Genomic DNA, 18,474 nt, shown 5'->3' with positions numbered 1-18,474 from the left:
GTCCTGTACCTTCAACAAGTTTCAGCTCAGAAGTATTAATTATTATGGTTCTGCTTAGTCTCGAGAACAAGAGGAGCTGGAAGAGGCACTGGCGGTTGAACGGCAGGAGTATGAACAGAGGCGGCTTCTTATACAAAAGGAGGAACAAATGCAACAGATGTTGAAGAGGAAGAATAAACAGGAACTTCTGGATAAGTTGGTAAGTAAAAAGAGACAGGTTTAATAAGCAACTACTTATTACTGACTTCTGAAACAGACTGATTATGTTTCTCTTTTGTATGGTTTATTCCTTTTTTCCTGCCACCAAAGAATAATACTAAAGGATTAACTCAGTTTCCTTTATTATTCTTGTACTTTTTGCAATCATTGCAGCTCTTTGCTTATGAAATTCAAGAAACACCTGTGATTTTTTATTTCTTAGACAATCCTATGGAATAGATTAACAGATTAACAAAAACTGAGAGGGAGAGTGTGAGTATTATGGATATATTTTAAACCTAAATTGAAAGATGGGAGAATAAGGCAGAAGCCAACTACATCTACAAAAACTATTCAAGAAGCCTAAGCTAATACTCTTATCTCAAAATTGGCAGGGTTGGTAGGTAATCTGGCAGCAGAGAGCATCCTTGGAAAGACAACTCACCAGCCAGTTAGCATGGAAAAATACACTGAGGGGAGCCAAGTAGTTTGCTGATTGCTTCTTTCGTTAGCTATGGCAGGGAGGAGGAGGAGGAGGAGGAGGACGAGAAGTTGGCATTGTTTGGCTTCAAAGTTGATGGACGTGTATCTAGAGCTGAATTCTTATAAATAGCAGTTTCAAAGCTATAAGGGGAAATGCTTCTCTTTAACTTAAGCAAGTTGGAAGTAAGGAAGGGGAAATTGCATGCTGGGCCTAGCCTTTATCCCGTAGTATATTTTTGAAAGCTGTGGATGAATTTTTTTACAGTTTAAAAGAACTAACTGGAGGATATATTTCTTCTAAACCTCATTTCCCATCCCTCTTCAGTCCTCCTTTATATTAAATATTTCCAAGTCAGCTTCAATTTGAAAGAATGTGAAAAAGCAAACAAAAATAGGCTATTCCAACATCTAACATCTCAAGTAGTTATACACAAAACAACCAATCAAGATTTTTTTCTTTATATTTGAACAAATTTGTAGTACCTGTAACTTATGCCTATTAATTCTTTTCCATGGTGATGGAAATAGTTCCTGGCCATCTTTCCTGTGGTACTCTTTGATGTATCTGAATATATCTTCTCTTACTCTTTTCTCCATACTGAACAAACCACATTCCATCAACCTGTCTTCATGGCAGGGGTGAAATCTACTTACCTTCCTTACTGATTTGGAAGCGCACGCGTTAGTGTCTCGTTAGTGTACCATCTAAACCAGGCCTGTCAAACTGGTGGCCCAGGGGTGGATGTGTCAAGTGCAGGCCACGCCTACCCCGGTTCCACAAAGGCAAAAAAGTCATGAAATGTCACAATATGTCACATGTCATGATTGAGCTTGACACCCGTAATCTAAACCATATTTTAACAACTTGTCACTGAGAATATTAAGTGGAACCTTTCCTATAGTTTGCTGAAATTTAGGTAGCTTATATCCACAGCATTCCCCTTGTCCACCAAAATATTTACTTTGTTAAAGGAGACAATAAGATTTATTTAATATGACTTCTCCTTCTCCTTCTTCTCCTTCTTCTCCTTCTTCTCCTTCTTCTCCTTCTTCTCCTTCTTCTTCTTCTTCTTCTTCTCCTTCTCCTTCTCCTTCTCCTTCTCCTTCTCCTTCTCCTTCTTCTCCTTCTCCTCCTCCTCCTCCTCCTCCTCCTCCTCCTCCTCCTCCTCCTCCTCCTCCTCCTCCTTCTTCTTCATTATTACAAAATCTTGCTGACTCTTAGAAATCATAGCATTATCTTCATAATGGTTTTAAATGACCTATTTTATTACTGACTCTAACACCTTTTTAGGTACTGATGTTAGGTTTAGTGGGATTCTCTATTTTCCCCTTTCTTGAAAAGGAGGGGCTAGATTTGTTTGTTTCTCGTTCTTTGGCACCTCCCCAATTCCATAGTTTTCCTCAAAGTTAAACAATAAAGGATCTGACAATGTTTAGCCACCTTTCAGTATTCTAGAGTGCATTTCATAAGGTCCAAAGACTTGATTCCTATTGCATTTACCATATTTTACATTTCTTTTAATGTATTTTCATTTCCGCATAAGCATACTCATTGTCACAGTAATTCATGCCTTTTTTCACATTAATTCCTCATATAACAAATGATACATCACCCACTATGTTTCTACCAGTAATTGTGCACTTTAAAATGTCTTCAACCATTTCCTGGTCTTTGCACATGTGCAAATGTAGCTGCCATATTGTTATTGTTAATAGGTTTGATTGAGCATCTTTTTTTTTTGGTGAAACCAGTCAATGATTTGTTTTAGTGAAATGACCGACTAAATCATTTATTAACAATATTTATCGCAAATATCTCAGGTGAGGTGTAGCAAAGCCATACTCATAAAAGAATAAAAATACAACATCTACTTATTAAATTTTCAGTATGTAGTCTTTTGGAGTCTCTATGGAGATTCTCAGTCATCCAGGTCATGGTTGTCCCAAAGGTGCTTTTTTCAAGAGGCAACTGGACTTCCTGGTTTTTCTTTGAAGACTTTCACTTCTCATCCAAGAAGCTTCTTCAGCTCTGACTGGATCCTTCCATTCCCCACCATTCAGAAGCAAAATGTCTTCAAAGAAAAAACAGAAAGTTCAGTTGCCTCTTGAAAAAAGCACCTTTGGGATAGTCTTTGGGGTATGATGGGGAAGGGAAAGATCTGTTTGGTCAAAGTTCAGTCAGTAAATAATATATTGTTCGACTTCATCCAGCGTTTTGGCTAGTTTTTTGAAGGAACCGACCTTTAAGGTATGAAGTTCTACAATCTCAGTTGAGAGATGGTGACTTGTTCCACACTCAGCCTGTTCCACACCAAGCCTGCTTTATAACTAAGAGAGGATTTTACTTTACTTCATTGTAGTCTTACACCAGTGTTGGTGAACCTTTTTGGCACTGAGTGCAGAAATGGGAACGTGCACACATGTGTGTGCAGGAAACTGGAAGAGCAGCTGCCCGGTGTGCATGCCAGGAAGATGATCATCTGCGTTCCGGTGCACGCATGTGCACCGGCCATCTGGTCTTCTGGTTTCTGGTGTGCATGCGCGCGTGAAGACCAGCTGGTTGGTGTGCATGCATGTGCGAAGACCAGCTGGTCGGTGTGTATGTGTGCCAGAAACTGGAAGATCATCATCCCGGCACATGCATGCACACCAGGCGGCTGCTCTTCGGGTTTTTAGTGCTCCTGCCTGCGTGAAGACAATCTGGCCAGCGCACTGGAACCCGGAAGAGCAACGGGTGACGGCTTGCATGCCTGGAGAGATGGCTCTGCGTGCCACTTCCAACACGCGTGCCATAGGTTCGCCATCACTGTTTTACACTATAATTAGTATAGCACAGTCTCTTACCATGTTGGCCCTCCTAAAGGAGGGTCCCTCCTCCCAGCTAAGTAGAATAATACTGAACAAGATAATACCTTTTGCTTTCATGTGGAAAGGAAAGAACATATAGAGGAAGCATTCCTGAATGCAGATGTACCTTACATATAATCAGACTATGAAGGTCAATTCAAAATAGCTTTATCACTAACAGTTTACTTTTTATAATGACCTAAGAGAGGAAAAGGGAGAGAAAGCTTATAGTGAGTCACCAAAATGTTTCCAACTCCAATTTAAATGCTCTTTTAATTTAGATGAGCTGAACATTGTTTTCTTATAAAGCAATTGGTTTTACTGGAAATCCATTTTGCCAAATGCCTTGCAAAAAAGAGCAGTTATAAATAATCTTTAGAATGTGACCAAAATAGGTAATTGAAAGACATCTGGGTACACATCGTTACTAAACATATCTAAATACATTGTTAATGACTGAAAGGTAAAGTGAAGGGCAGTAGGAAAAAAAAGGTTTTTGTTTGTGTTATTTTTCTTCCCCTAAGGAAATTGCTCTCAATCTTTTTTGTTTAAGGCTCACTTCAAAAGTTAATTATTGTGAAGAATAGTATTTTGAAGACTACTCCTGATTCTAAAATATGCTTAAATATTCTAAAATAGTAATATTAGTATTAAGGACTTTCAATATTCTCCTCAAGACTCTCATTCAATAATAGTAGTTATAATTTTTTTCTGTTCATTCATGTCCAGTTCTCAGAAATTGCCTGGACAGTCTCTGCAGTTTTCTGGACAAGGTTTTTCAGAAGTGGTTTGCCATTGCCTCCTTCCTAGGGCTAAGAGAAAGTGACTGGCCAAGGTCATCCAGCTGGCTTTGTGCCCAAGGAGGAACTACAATTTATGTTCTCTTGGTTTCTAATCTGGATGCCTTAACCCAGTGATGGCGAACCTTTTCGGCACTGAGTGCCCAAACCGGACCATTCGCGCATGCTGGAGCACTGGAAACCCAAATACCAGCTGGCCAGTGTGCATGCATGTGCTGGAAACCAGAAGAGCATCTGGCAATGGCGTGCGTGCCCACAGAGAGGGCTCTGCCACCTCTGGCACGTGTTCCATAGGTTCGCCATCATGGCCTTAACCACTACACCAAACTGATGTATAGATACACATATTTTGGTGCTCTTTTGCTGTTAAAGTAGAACTACCCATTACATGAAAAACAATTAGGCACAAGCACATATTTTATCCCATAACTGACCTATTTGCTGTCTATTATGTGATAAGGAGATCATTTATGCATTTCAAAAGTCATAGTAAGCCAACAATTTTCCATTATATGAATAGGAAATCATGTCTCTTCCATCATCTCTCAGGAATTACAGTAAGTAGATTAACCAATCCTTTCACATTATAAAATGTGTGATATGCACTGCACAGTTTGTGAAGCAAATAGAATACCAAATGGAAAATATTTTGAAAAAATGCTTCATTTGAAATAGGGGTAAACCTCTGTTCATGTTATTCTAAATATTTTATGGCAAGTGGATTCAGGTTCCAATTCTGTTTCAGTAAGCTGGAATCTGTATTCAATTGCTCCAATTTCTTAAGGAAAAGAGAATCTGAAACTATAAAAGTAGAATTAAAGTGGAAATATGGAATGTTAGAAGCCTGAACATTGGAAAGCTCAAAATAGTGAAAGCAATTTGACTGCTCATTGCCATCTTAAGCAACAGTTAACTGAAATGGATGGAATGGGACACTATCACTCAGAAAACAAACATTTTACTATTCAGGAACAAAAAATAAAGAAGGAACTATAGTGCTTTCATAGTTAGGAAGGATATAGCAACAGCAATACTTAGCTACAGTGCAGTAATACCCTCTGGATTTTGTAGGCACCCCTTTAATAAACAATTTATGTTCCATTCATTGATGCAGAATAAGAGGTTGACAAGTTTTATGATCATGTTTAATCTGATATTGATGCAATATGCAAGCAGAATGTGCTACTTGTGATTGGAAACAAGTTTAGCAAAATTGGAGAGATTTTTTTTTGTAAGAACAAAGTAATAGTGCTGTATGGTTTAAGAAACAGAAATAAAGCATGAGAATGGCTTAGTAGTTTCTGCCAAACCAGTGATTTTTTTCATTGCTAATACAGTCTTCAGATAACCAAAGCGCCACCTATATAAATAGACATCACCAGGTGGAATACACAGAAATCAAATTGACTATATTATTTACACAAGGAGGTGGAAGAGCTCAGTTATAACAGCAAAGATGTGCCCAGAGGGTGACTGCAGAACAGACCATAAGCTATTCATAGGCAAGTTCTAAGTTAAGCTAAAGTGGAAGAAGAAAATCAACTATCTTCCATGATATGATTTTGAGCTTATGTCCACCATTTTCAAAGAAAACTTCAAGAAACACTTTGAAGTATTGAAACTAATTCTTAGGAAACCAGAGGAAACATTGAATGAAATTTTATTTGCTTTTTGCTAGTCTGAATGATATTATTATGCTGTCCTAAATTTATCCATTTGAATAAATGGGCACACTGTTTTGTATTAAAGAGATTGTCTTGCTTTTTATGCAGCTAAATTATTAAAGAAGAAAATAATTCTGTAATAAAGAACAAATCTAATTATGTGAAAGGGCTGAGAATAACTTTCAAACAGCCTCAGATAAAATCCAGTGAGGAACTAGGCTGAAACTGGATGCAAATTTTGGATCCAGCTTAGATGACTTTTCGTGCTGCTGCTTTTTAGAATTGTTAATTCTAATTATTATGACTTTGAAAGTGATATTAATTACATGATTATGTAATTATTAGAATAATGCTCATATTTTAATACATTTGTCTTTCTGGTTATTACATTTTATTACATTTTTGTTAATGCAGAATCTATAAAAATATATCTTTGTAAGGTTTTTTTAAAATTTATGAGTCTAATGTAGCTTTCTTCTATTAGTAAAAATGGCCATTTTCTGGTAAACTGGGAGTATTGAACGCTATTCTTCTGGAAATGGCCAGAGAAAGCCATTTTTGAGAAAGATGCAATTTGTTATTCTAGGAATGCATGACAGTAATGGTGGATGGTTTATGGCTTTTAAATATTTTACTCTATGTTTTAAATTTTGATTGTAGGAAAGTTCTCATCTGCCAGCATCTTTGTTATTAGCCCAGCATAAAGATCGGTCTACACAGCTAGAAATGCAACTGGAGATTCCCAAACCTATCAAACCAGTGGCATTTTCAACAGGCATCAAAATGGTAAGATATAAACAACTTTCTGTGTGTATAAGAGAGAATAATTTTTTCCTTTTCACAGTCTAATCTTTCCAGTCTGAGTTTGGAACAATAAATTAAATTCTAGATTCACTGTAGCACTTATTTGTATGGGAAGTGCTAACGTAACACATGCAGTAACACACTGCGTACACAACGCAGCGTGTATACTATGAGCCCTAACACAGGCTGCTCTATGCAAGTATAGTCAACACTGGGTCCAGATAGGGCTTAATATGAAAATAAAAAAATAAAATATAGCAGATTAAGTACTGTAAATAAACGTACTGTATATCCAAGAGCAGAGATATACCGGTACTTGTATTCAGCAATGCTTGGGCCAAGCACGGGTAAGACTGTAAAGGCTACGTCATTGGTCACAGCCCTGGAGAAGAGGTTGCAGAAAAAAATGCTTTCAGGAGCCTCTGACGATCCCAGCTGAGCCACGTGATCGTCAGAGGCTTTTTTTTTTAACTTTTAAAAGTATTTTTTCAGCTGAAGAGGTTGTAGAAAAAATGCTTTTAAAAGTAAAAAGAAAAAAAAAGCCTCTGATGAGGTGGGCGGGGTAAGCGAGTGGCGACCGGGCCAGGGACTGGTTAAGGGGTGTGGCCAGCCAATGTTATTACCGGTTCTCCAATCTACTACAAATTTTTACTACGAAGCATTTTTTTCTGCAACCGGGAGCAACCCACCACTGCTGCAGGCGCCTGTAGATGAGTGGGAGAGACCGGAGAACACCCGCACTGCTCCGGAGAACAGGTAAGTGGGACCCTCACTCAAGTATAAGCCGGCACATAAAAAATGTGCTGAAAAACTCGGTTTATACACGAGTATATAGGGTAAATTATGATTAACTGATTAAAAGTTAGGATAAAGAAAACAGAATTATATACTAATTGGCTTCAAAACCAATTGTTACATTTTCAATTCATGAATGTACAGTAGATTATATCACACATAAGAAAGCACAGCCCATTGGCAGGGGATCTAATGTTTCTAATTGCATACTGGCAATCTTTCTCGATTTCAACACCACACAAATGAATGCAACGTATTATGCTGGATACGGATGGTTGTTTGCTCCAGATATATTCTGCATTAGGGCTTGGCATATTTTGAAAATGATTAGAAGAATTATTTTGGATCTTGTGCAATTGTGTGCATATGACACTTCTCTACTATTTGTTGAAGAAAGTTTTTTAGGGTTTGGCATGAAGTTAAAAAAAGACTTGCAGCTTTAAAAATCACATTAATTTTGATGAGTCAACAACCTTAAAGCAGTTGCAATTGAAAAGACAGAAAAAAAACTTAGGCTTGCATAACATCTAAAGTGTTATTTTGGAATCATTTTCGAAGGATTGACAGTCCTATTCTTTAGGAAATATGGATGATAATAGTGTGAAATAGCTCTAAAAGAGTGTCTCCAAAGTTCATCTAGATTTGGTATAAATTTATTTTCTCATAAAAAATGACAATTCCTTGGCTGTGCTGCAGATTGTATGTACTCTTTTCTTATGAACAATCAGCATTCATTCTCGACTGGGTTTGGACATAACATTACTCTTTGATATAACTAGGAGGGAATAATACTTTTTGCTTCTATTGTCAGTTAATCTTGATTATACAGATATGCAGACATATGTTTAATTTTGACAGTGGTTTAGGGTATTTCTCCAACCCAGTGATCTCCAGTTGCATTGGATTGCAACTCTTTCCTTTAAATAGTTATAGTTCTTATGCTTGGGAAAGGCTGATTTAAATCAGCTTGAGAAAGGCTGATTTAAAGAGGAAGGCCATATTGAGTTTTTCCCCTAATGCAGAAATAGGCAATTTGGGGATTCAAGTCTTGGTGGAGTGGGTCTATAGATGCTGTCTCAATTCCGGCTTTTTGGACGATCGTGGTTGACCAGCCGCCCTGAGAGGGGGGCTGGGTCACCCTTTGCCAGATCGAAACAGCATTTTACTCCCGCCATTGCCGTGAGAGGGCACTGAGGTCCCACATGCTCCATTGGAACTCTATGGAAGTCTGGCATTTCACTCCTTCTGACTGTGATAACATCAAATTGGCCCCTGGCTATTGGCCATGGACTATCACCTCCCTTTGATGTTCGATGTACTCGGTGAATGACCTTCGTGCCCTGCGAGATTCCCCCCTCTCGCAGGTCTGGCCCTCTTCGTTATCGAGGGCCTATCTTGATGACGGGCGTTGGAGCCCCGAGAGATGGCATGCGGCAAAGAAGAGTTTGAGGGTTTTTTTAAGTGGGTTTTTTAGTGGGTTTTAAACAAAAATTTTAAGGGGTTCGGGGGGGATTAGGGTGGGTTCTGGGGGAAATCCACCGGGTTCAAGACCAGCCTCAGCGAAGGGACCAGCCTGCGACCAGCCTGCGACATTAGGGATGTAGAACCGGAGGTCGGGGAAGGGGTTGGAGTTCGATTTGAAGAGGGCTGTTCCATCAACACAGTGAGTGGGAGGGGCAGATATGGCGGAAGCTGGGGACCATATCATGTTCGGGGAATGCACACTCGCTATCTTAGAGCGATTGCACACTCCGGTCCCCAATGCTTTTCTTGTTCCCCAGGTTGTCCAGATTCTCAGGGCCAGAGCCTCCGGCTGATGTTATGCAACGCCAGGTCCGTTGTTAATAAAGCCCCCCTCATTCACGATCTTATTCAGGAGGGGGAAGCGGACCTGGCGGGCATTACGGAGACCTGGTTGGGCCAGGAGGGGGGAGTCCCCCTTGTGGATATATGCCCACCAGGCTTCCGTGCATTTCATCAGCTGAGGGCTCAGGGCAGGGGCAGGGGGGTGGCGGTTATTATAAAGGAAGGTCTGGATCCAAGGGAGACCACTGTTCCACAGATAGCTGGATGTGAGTCCCTCTTTGTGAAGTGGGATCGTGGAGTACAGATGGGCTTGTTGGTCACGTACCTGGCTCCCTGCCACGTGGCAACGGCCCTGCCCGAGCTGCTTAACGTTATAGCCGAGGTGGCGGTGGACACCCCCAGACTTGTCATCATGGGGGATTTCAACCTGCCATCTATCGGTGAAACGTCTGAGGTGGCTCGAGAGTTCATGGCTTCCATGACGGCCATGGACCTTACTCAGTTAATTCATGACCCCACTCACACAGGGGGACTTAGTTTTTGTCTCTGGTCAGTGGTTGAGTGGCCTTGATATAGGGGATATAGCCATCGAACACTTGTCATGGACTGACCACTCGCTCCTTCGACTGGACTTTCTAACTGCTACACCCCGCCGCAGGGAGGCGGGACCGACTAGGTGGTTCCGCCCCAGGCGCCTGATGGACCCTGATAGGTTCCAGATGGAGCTTGGGCCATTTCCTGAGATTCTGGCTCATGACTCGGCTGAGGACCTGGTGGCCGCCTGGGATAGTGCGGCTGCCGGGGCCTTGGACCGAGTCATGCTTTTGCGGCCTCTGACCCGGCACCGAACTCACCTAGCTCCTTGGTTCTCCGAGGAGCTTAGGGAGATGAAGCGCCGGAAAAGACGCCTGGAGAGTAGTTGGAGGACCAGCCGCTCCGAATCTGACCGAACACTGTTGAGGTCTTATATTAAGACCTACCTAGTGGCGATAAAAGCGGCGAAAACTAGCTATTTTGCCGCTCTTATCACGTCATCAGATAATCGCCCGGCCGCCCTGTTTAGGGTGACCCTCCTCCATCTGGAAGTGCGGGATGACCCCTTGCAGGGTCGAGCTGAGGATTTTGTGCAGTATCTGTATGACAAAATCGCTCAGATCGGGAAGGGCTGGCCTCTGACTGGGTATGTCCGGACGGGATGACTGAGGCAGGTCTTGAGAGTGTTATCTGGGGGGAGTTCGATCCTGTGGCTCCTGAGGACATGGACAGGGTCCTGGGACGGCTGAACGCGACCACATGTTTATTGGACCCGTGTCCCTCCTGGTTGGTACTGGCTTCCCGGGAGGTGACACGAGGCTGGCTCCAGAAGATTGTTAACGCTTCTTTGAGTGAGGGGGTCCTGCCGGCCGCTTTGAAAGAAGCGGTTGTGAGGCCCCTCCTCAAGAAGCCCTCTCTGGATCCGGCTGTTTTGGCTAACTATCGTCCAGTCTCCAACCTTCGCTTCGTTGCGAAGGTTGTTGAGAGTGTGGTGGCGCAACAGCTTCCCCGGTACATGGATGAAGCTGTCTATCTAGACCCGCTCCAGTCCGGCTTCCGGCCTGGGCACAGCACGGAAACGGCATTGGTCGCATTGGTGGATGATCTCTGGAGGGCCCGGGATAGGGGTTGCTCCTCTATCCTGGTCCTGTTAGACCTCTCAGCGGCTTTTGATACCATCGACCATGGTATCATGTTGCACCGGTTGGCGGGGTTGGGGATGGGAGGCACTGTGTTGCGGTGGTTCTCCTCCTATCTCTCTGACCGGTCGCAATCTGTGTTGACGGGGGCAGCGGTCGACCCCGAGGCACCTTGCTTGTGGGGTGCCACAAGGGTTGGTCCTCTCGCCCCTTCTGTTCAACATTTATGTAAAGCCGCTGGGTGAGATCATCCGTGGCTTCGGGGTGGAGTTCCATCAGTACGCTGATGACACCCAGCTGTACATCTCCACCCCAGGCCACCCCAATGATGCCCTTGAAGTGATATCCCAGTGCCTGGAGGCCGTGCGGGCCTGGATGGGGAGAAACAGGCTCCGACTCAACCCCTCCAAGACCGAGTGGCTGTGGCTTCCGGCGTCCCGATATAGCCAGCTGATGCCATCGCTGGCTATTGGGGGTGAATCACTCACCCCCACGGAGAGGGCTCGTAACTTGGGCGTCCTCCTGGACGCACGGCTGTCTTTAGAAGATCATATGACGGCCGTGGCCAGGGGGGCTTTCTATCAGGTTCGCCTGATACGCCAGTTGCGCCCCTTTCTAGATCGGGACTCCCTACGCACAGTCACTCAGGCACTCGTCACTTCCCGCCTGGACTACTGCAACGCTCTCTACATGGGGCTCCCCCTGGGGTGCACCCGGAGGCTCCAGCTGGTCCAGAACGCGGCCGCGCGGGGGATTATGGGGGCGACGAGCCGCTCCCACGTGACACCTCTCCTGCGCAAGCTGCACTGGCTCCCGGTGGTCTTCCGGGTGCGCTTCAAGGTGTTGGTGACCACCTTTAAAGTGCTCCATGGCTTAGGGCCGGGGTACTTACGAGAACGCCTTCTGCCACCAATAGCCTCCCACCGACCAGTACGCTCACACAGAGTGGGCCTCCTCAGGGTGCCGTCCGCCAGACAATGTTGGCTGGCGACCCCCAGGGGGAGAGCCTTCTCTGTGGTGGCGCCCACCCTCTGGAACAACCTCCCCCCAGAGTTACGTAAAATAACAGACCTCCGGATTTTTCGTCGGGCCCTGAAAACCCATTTATTTCAACTAGCTGGGCTGGCTTGAGTCAAATTTTAAACTGATTTTAAATTGGAATTGTTTTAATTACGGCCAAAATATTTAATTATTTTAATCAGTTTTTTAGATTTTGTATGTTTTGTAATGTCTTGTTTTTACTTTGGCTGTTCACCGCCCTGAGTCCTATATTGGAGAAGGGCGGTATAGAAATTTAAACAAACAAATAAATAAATAAATAAATAAATAAATTTAGTGCTGTCCATGTATTTTGAACTTCAGGTCCTACCAGCCTCAGTTATCTTGGCCTAAACAAAATTTAATCCTGCCCTAAAATATTGTAAAGACAAACCAGAAATTGTCTGGATATACCAAAGCACAGGTAATTAAAAATGGAAGTAAAAGTAACATTGGTGCACTTATATCATAAAATATGTTGATAAATGTTTTTTTTTTTAATACAAAGAATCACAGAACATTCTTGAGGAAAAGAGTAGATTCTTGCTAGCAGGAATATTTGTTTTGAAAAGTTTCTTTAAAGGCAGAACTTTTATTTGGTACTATTTATTTCTCTTGAAGTATAACAGTGATGGTAACTGTGCAGTTTTCTCAGTTTTATTTTGCAGAGGTTGTCATAAAAGCCAACTTCTGTCTGCCTTAGGGGTGGGACTGCCATTACATGGCTGCAGCTACCATTCTGACTCTGTTAGCATCCCTTGACATCTTTGAACTGAGTACTGTTTTAAATGTATTTTTTCATATTTACATTTCTTTTTTCTTACTTATTAGAACTTGTTGTAAAGGAAGCCGACACAATTAGCTTATTTTAGCTTTCATAGAAATAGCACTTACACTTATATACCGCTTCACAGTGCTTTACAGCCCTCTCTACAGCAGTTTACAGTGTCAGCATATTGCCACCAACAATCTGGGTCCTCATTTTACTGACTTTGGAAGGGTGGAAGGCTTGAGCCTGGTGAGATTTGAACTACCAAACTGCTGGCAGCCGGCAGAAGAAGCCTGCAGTACTGCATTCTGATTCCACCAAGGCTCATTATTTTAGCTTTCATCCTTTCCCTTTCTGAGGGCAGCAGTACTGGGCCTCAGAAAGTGGGAGCTCCCTAAACAGGGGCATTCCCCAGTTTCCCCACATATCATTCCTTAATTCCTTATGCTAGATATAGTTTAGTCTGTAATATTCCCTATACTATTATTAATTTTTTAAAAATTGGTGATGCGTTTACTATAGGTATAGTTGTAAAAAATCCTTATTTCTTTCTTGCAGCATGTCCTTCTGTCATCATATCTTCCTTTTTTGGAGTCACTGCCCATCTTGTGGAGAATATATTGATGGCCACTTTAGCCGTGTGGCTGCCACGAGCTTGGCCAATACCCAGCCATACCATTGCCACTCCACTATCCAACCAGCTGCCTCCCTCCTGTTGTTAGGACTGAGGAGGGGCTGAGATTTCTGTTGTTCTGCCAATCTGGACCCCTGCCATTCTTCAATGAAGGGATGGGGAAAGGGGTGAAATTGCTACTAGGGAACCTGATTCCAGCGGGTCTATTATTTCTCTTCTCCCATCTTATTTGCTGCCTCTTATTTCTGTTGAGGAAAAGAATGCAAGGGAGAGATGGATATTTAACATCTCATTTTGTGGAAACCAATTTCTGTGGTAATCTAGCTGGGGGGGAGGGGGGAAGGGAGGCAAATGTGAGGTTGCATTGTGCCCACAAATTTCTTACATAATTCCTACTCTTTCTCCATATTTTAGTAAAAAAAGAATGCTGGAAACCACTCTGAATAGTATTTGCCGACTTTAAAAAAAAAATGCTATTAGCCCTAGAGCTATGAGCTATTTATATTTGACAAATGGAGTGAAATCCTCAGCTGAAACCAAGGTTCTGATTTTGTATCAAATCACAAGTAACTGTGTAAATATATGAAACTGCATTTATATATATACATTTATTATTTTTGATTTTCTTTATTGTTTGCATTTCTCTCTCTCATCATTTCCCTGTTCTTTAACTTTGAGCAGAAAAAGTCTTGAGGGTAGATTAGATCTTTCTTGCTTCCTTAGGTTCCCAAATGAGTACATATGACTCAGTTTTCATAATCAGACTATTGCTCTGTCTGACCACTGATTCATTTAGTCCCATATTATCTACTCTAATTGGCTGGCATTGATTTTCTTTCACCCTGAACAGAAGCCTTGCCAATTCCAATACTTGGGTTTCCTTTAATTAGAATTGCAAGACTTGAATCTGGGTTCCTGTGAATGTAAAATATTTGTTCAGCACTGACCTATGACCCTACCTTGAACACTGATGCCACATTGTCTAGGATAAGGATGAAAAACTGAATCCAGCAAAATGACTGGACGCTTCCCAAGTGTACATCTGGAGTACAGGTGAACTCAATCTGGAGGAGAGTCCACTCAATCAGAGTTCTTGTTATGTGTCATTTCTTCCTGACTTGCTTCCTCTGGCTTGCAGCCAGTGTTCTTGTTCTGCCCTGTGCATATCTCGATCTATGATTCAGCCTGAGTGAAGCTTTTGAGAGGAAATACGTCAATATGAATGCCTTGTAGGCTATATCCATACTCTTGACTGGAATTTTTCAATCCCTGATCTAAGGATTTGTTTGTTTATTATATTATTATATATTAATACGGTAAAATATTATTTATATACCATATTTTTCGGAGTATAAGACGCACCTACCTTTTTTGGTGAGGAAAAGAAGAAAAAGAACTCTCCCTCTGCCTCTGCCTCTGAGCAATTTTGCCTTGTTACAGCAAACAGCCTGCTTTACTTTCATTTTCGTTTTCAGCATAGCTTGATTAGCACAAGGAAAAAAAAATCTGCTCCAGCAACTTACCTCTTTGCAGCAAGCTGCACAGCCCTGCGCAAAACAGCTAAGAGCAAATCAGCTGAGAGTCGGGCGGTCGATCCAATCAACTAGTGCTAATTAGTCTGTGATGAAGCTGAAAGGAGCTGTTTTTTCTTGCTGTTTGCTTGCAGTGAGGTAACTGCTGCGAGGCAGAGGCCAAAAGGTGGGGGCCAGTGGGTGGGTGGGGCTACATTCAGTGTATAAGACGCACTTAAATTTTCACCCCGTTTTAGGGGGGGGAAAGGTGCGTCTTATACTCCGAAAAATACGGTAACTGCCACATTATGAACCACAGTCCTAGAAAATAAAACATTAAACATTAAAAAATGCAAACAACCAGAAGAAAAACTTAAAGTGTCCCAACACTCTCCCGTACATCAGCATTCCACCTTACTGGGTTCCAGCCTCATCGCACCCCAGTGCTTGTGGGAAGAACCAGCTCTTCAAGGCCTTCTGCTGGATGTCTAGAGGATCTTCTGGATGTCATGGGGGAGGATATTCCACGGGGCAGGGGCAGCTATAGAGAAGAGCACTTTGTAAGTCCTGCTTGATTACCAGATTTAAGAGAAGAGACCTGGAATGTACTCATTGTATCCAGCCCTCAGGGAGAGCAGATACCACCAGGGAGAGATGGTTTCACAAATGTTGTTTATGATATCATCTTTTTTTTAAGGTCCTCATAGTTCCTTCTGATGGTGAAGGTATGTTGAACAGTTATCTGAAACAAGATCTTTTATGTAGTAGCCCCAAAACAATGGAGCGCCATTTGAGGAAGCTTATTCCATTCCCCTGTGACAGAATGGCCAAGTAAACTTTGTTTTGCTACTCTGCTACATGATCTTTTGGATTTGGATTCGGATTCGGATTCGGATTCCAGATTCAGATTCAGATTCGGATTCCAGATTCGGATTCCAGATTCAGATTCAGATTCAGATTCAGATTCATTTTATTTACAGCTGATACTTTGAGGCTGGGAGAAAACAAAATATTTCTACATGTATAGTCTTACTTACTGTGTGAGGCAGGTAAAGAAGCTGAGATGGTCTAAGGAGTTGGCAGCAAAATAGTTTTTGGACCCAGAGAAAAAGAAGATCGCTACCAACCGAAAATAGATTTAATTAGTTTCAGACTGCTAAGGACATGTATAATCTTGGGAGAGTTAAATCACCCAAAAAGAGTTGATGTGGTATGTGTTACTATGTGTTGATGTGAAAATGATGCATTGAGGATTCAGTCTACCCAGTATGGAGGTCCCAAGAAAGAAGAGTATTTGAAGATAAGATAATCAAAAAGATAATCAGTGCTTTACTAGTCCTAAGAGGTTGCCTGTTACTGCTGAATTAAGCTCTTGATTGACTCTATGGAAAAATTTAATAATAGCTATTCATACAACAATAGGCTGTATGTACAGATAGACAGTAGCAGAGGGATCACTTTTACAGGCAGGGAGATAGTTGGTCTGGTAGAGCAAATTAGGCCACAAATCAATTTACTACTTTTTACTTGTTTCTGAAATGGGAGGGAGACAATGATTTGTTTATTTGCTTTACCTGAATGCTACTTGTTGACCTGAAAATAAGTCAATCTTATCTGAAAATAAGTCAATCTTTTAGAGAACCTGATGTTTTTCTCTCTGGAAACATTACAAATAAAGAAAAAAACCCCAAAGTCTTTCATTCTGTTTTGTCTCTTTAATCCTGTGGGTGTCCTACCCCGCAACTGAATTCTTTTGTGCTGCATTTTATCTATTCTCTTGTATGTTTATCTTGTTTTGGGATATTTATTTTCTTATAGTGAGTGTAGTTAAACATTTTGTTGGCTCTTTTCCTTCCAAAGTTCTTTAATTTGGTACATATGCTGCTTTTTGCCTCTTCTTTATGCATATTAGAAAGAAGAGCAATTCAAATATTGAAAGAGAGAAGATATCTGGTAGAGCAAGCCAAAATATGGCTGGCTGGATATATGCCCCCCTTCCTTCTCTGTCTTTCCACAATTGTTTGCTTTGGAAAGCTCACACTTTAAGCACATGGAAATACTTCACACTTTTGAGAAATGCTGACTTCCTACATGCTTTATGAAGGAACAGCACATCATTCATACAATGTAAGCACATTTTATAGATTATCTCAATATAACTTTTCATTTCTGCTGTGTGTTTTTTTTTAAAACAGTGAGGTCTGTAATGTGTTCCTTCTTTTATTACCATGTTTTAACCATGTGTTGCATAAATCATGGATCGCTAAATCTTGCACTATATAAATATAATGGAAAAATACAGCTTTAGTGCTAAATTTTATTGGGCTAAAATACTAGTTGTTAAATTTAAAATTTCCAAGTAAAATAAATCAGAAAATTTATTTAATTAAAATGTAATAACTGACAATAGTTGGCCTCAAAATCAAACTGCGTTTCAGTTTGTGCCTTGGATATTTTCTTCTCCCGGAAGAAAGGGGATTTAAACTGAAACATCTTTCTTTGTCTCAGAAGCCTAAATTAAATTCCATATGCATTTCTATTTCTCCAGAGCCATTGCTAAGGGGACAAGCTTTAATTTGGGGCTGAAGAGGGTGAACTCAGCTTTATCCTTCTCTCTGCCCTGGTGAGCTATTACTTGCTTGTCTCCTTTCCTCTAAAGAATGGCTTCTGTCCTCTGAAAGAGATTCCACCCCCCCTCCCCCTATTTAGGAGAGGAAAGGTTGAGGAAGTCTCCTGAGCATACATACTAATACTCTTGTCTGAAAGAAGTTGTGAATTCTCCCTGATAGTGGCTCCTAATCTTTGAAACATTCTTCCCCTGAGATCCAAGTAGGCCCCTACCCTCCTAACCTTCCAAGAAATCTTGAAGACTTGGCTTTTCCCACAGACATTGAGTGGGTAAATTGAGATTGGAGCCCAATAAAATCGGGATGTGTGGGGTGTATGTTGCTTTTTGAGGCGGCAGTAATTTTTGTGATGGTTTTTATGCTTTTTACTGCTTTTATGGTTGTTTGTTAGTCACCCAGGTTTATGGTGCATGAGATGAACAACCAAACAAGTCTTTTAAAATAAATGAATAAATAAATAAATATATTAGAGAATTGGATTGTGGCTGGAAAGATATTGTGTCAGATTGCTGCCGTGACACACATTTGGGGCCAAATGTTATCTCTTAGTCTAACTTGCTTTTCATAACATGATGTAAAATGGGTAAGAAGACATCCATGCATGCCATAAAGAGACAGGATTAAAATGTAAATAAAAGTAATTAAAAGGCAGATCACTCAAGGCAGAAGGTTTTACAAAGCAAAGTTGTCTTGGTCTCCGAGTTGTCATAATCAAGCAACAATAAAAAATCAGACCGATAGATGATTAAAAAATCTTAATTACCACAGTGGTGCTTATGGCACATTTTTCCTTATAGGCCTTAGCTGATCTTTACTTTCTCTTAC

At 41.5% G+C, this 18,474-nt stretch overlaps 1 protein-coding gene across 1 annotated transcript in view; it reads left to right on the top strand.

Moving 5' to 3' along the window:
* The window catches only part of MNAT1 (MNAT1 component of CDK activating kinase), a 136,544-nt gene that overhangs the window by 64,925 nt on the left and 53,145 nt on the right, over window positions 1-18,474 (top strand). The window contains exons 5-6 of the mRNA XM_070931620.1: window positions 59-199; window positions 6,653-6,778. Of these exons, the coding sequence (XP_070787721.1) occupies window positions 59-199; window positions 6,653-6,778 (267 nt within the window). The remainder of the gene's footprint in view (window positions 1-58; window positions 200-6,652; window positions 6,779-18,474) is intronic.

Source organism: Pituophis catenifer, unplaced genomic scaffold, assembly GCF_029215685.1.
Source record: "Pituophis catenifer annectens isolate HBS135680 unplaced genomic scaffold, rPitCat1.0.hap2 SCAF_1, whole genome shotgun sequence".
In the NCBI taxonomy this organism is placed as follows: domain Eukaryota; kingdom Metazoa; phylum Chordata; class Lepidosauria; order Squamata; family Colubridae; genus Pituophis; species Pituophis catenifer.
This window is presented reverse-complemented; position numbering and strand designations above follow the sequence as displayed.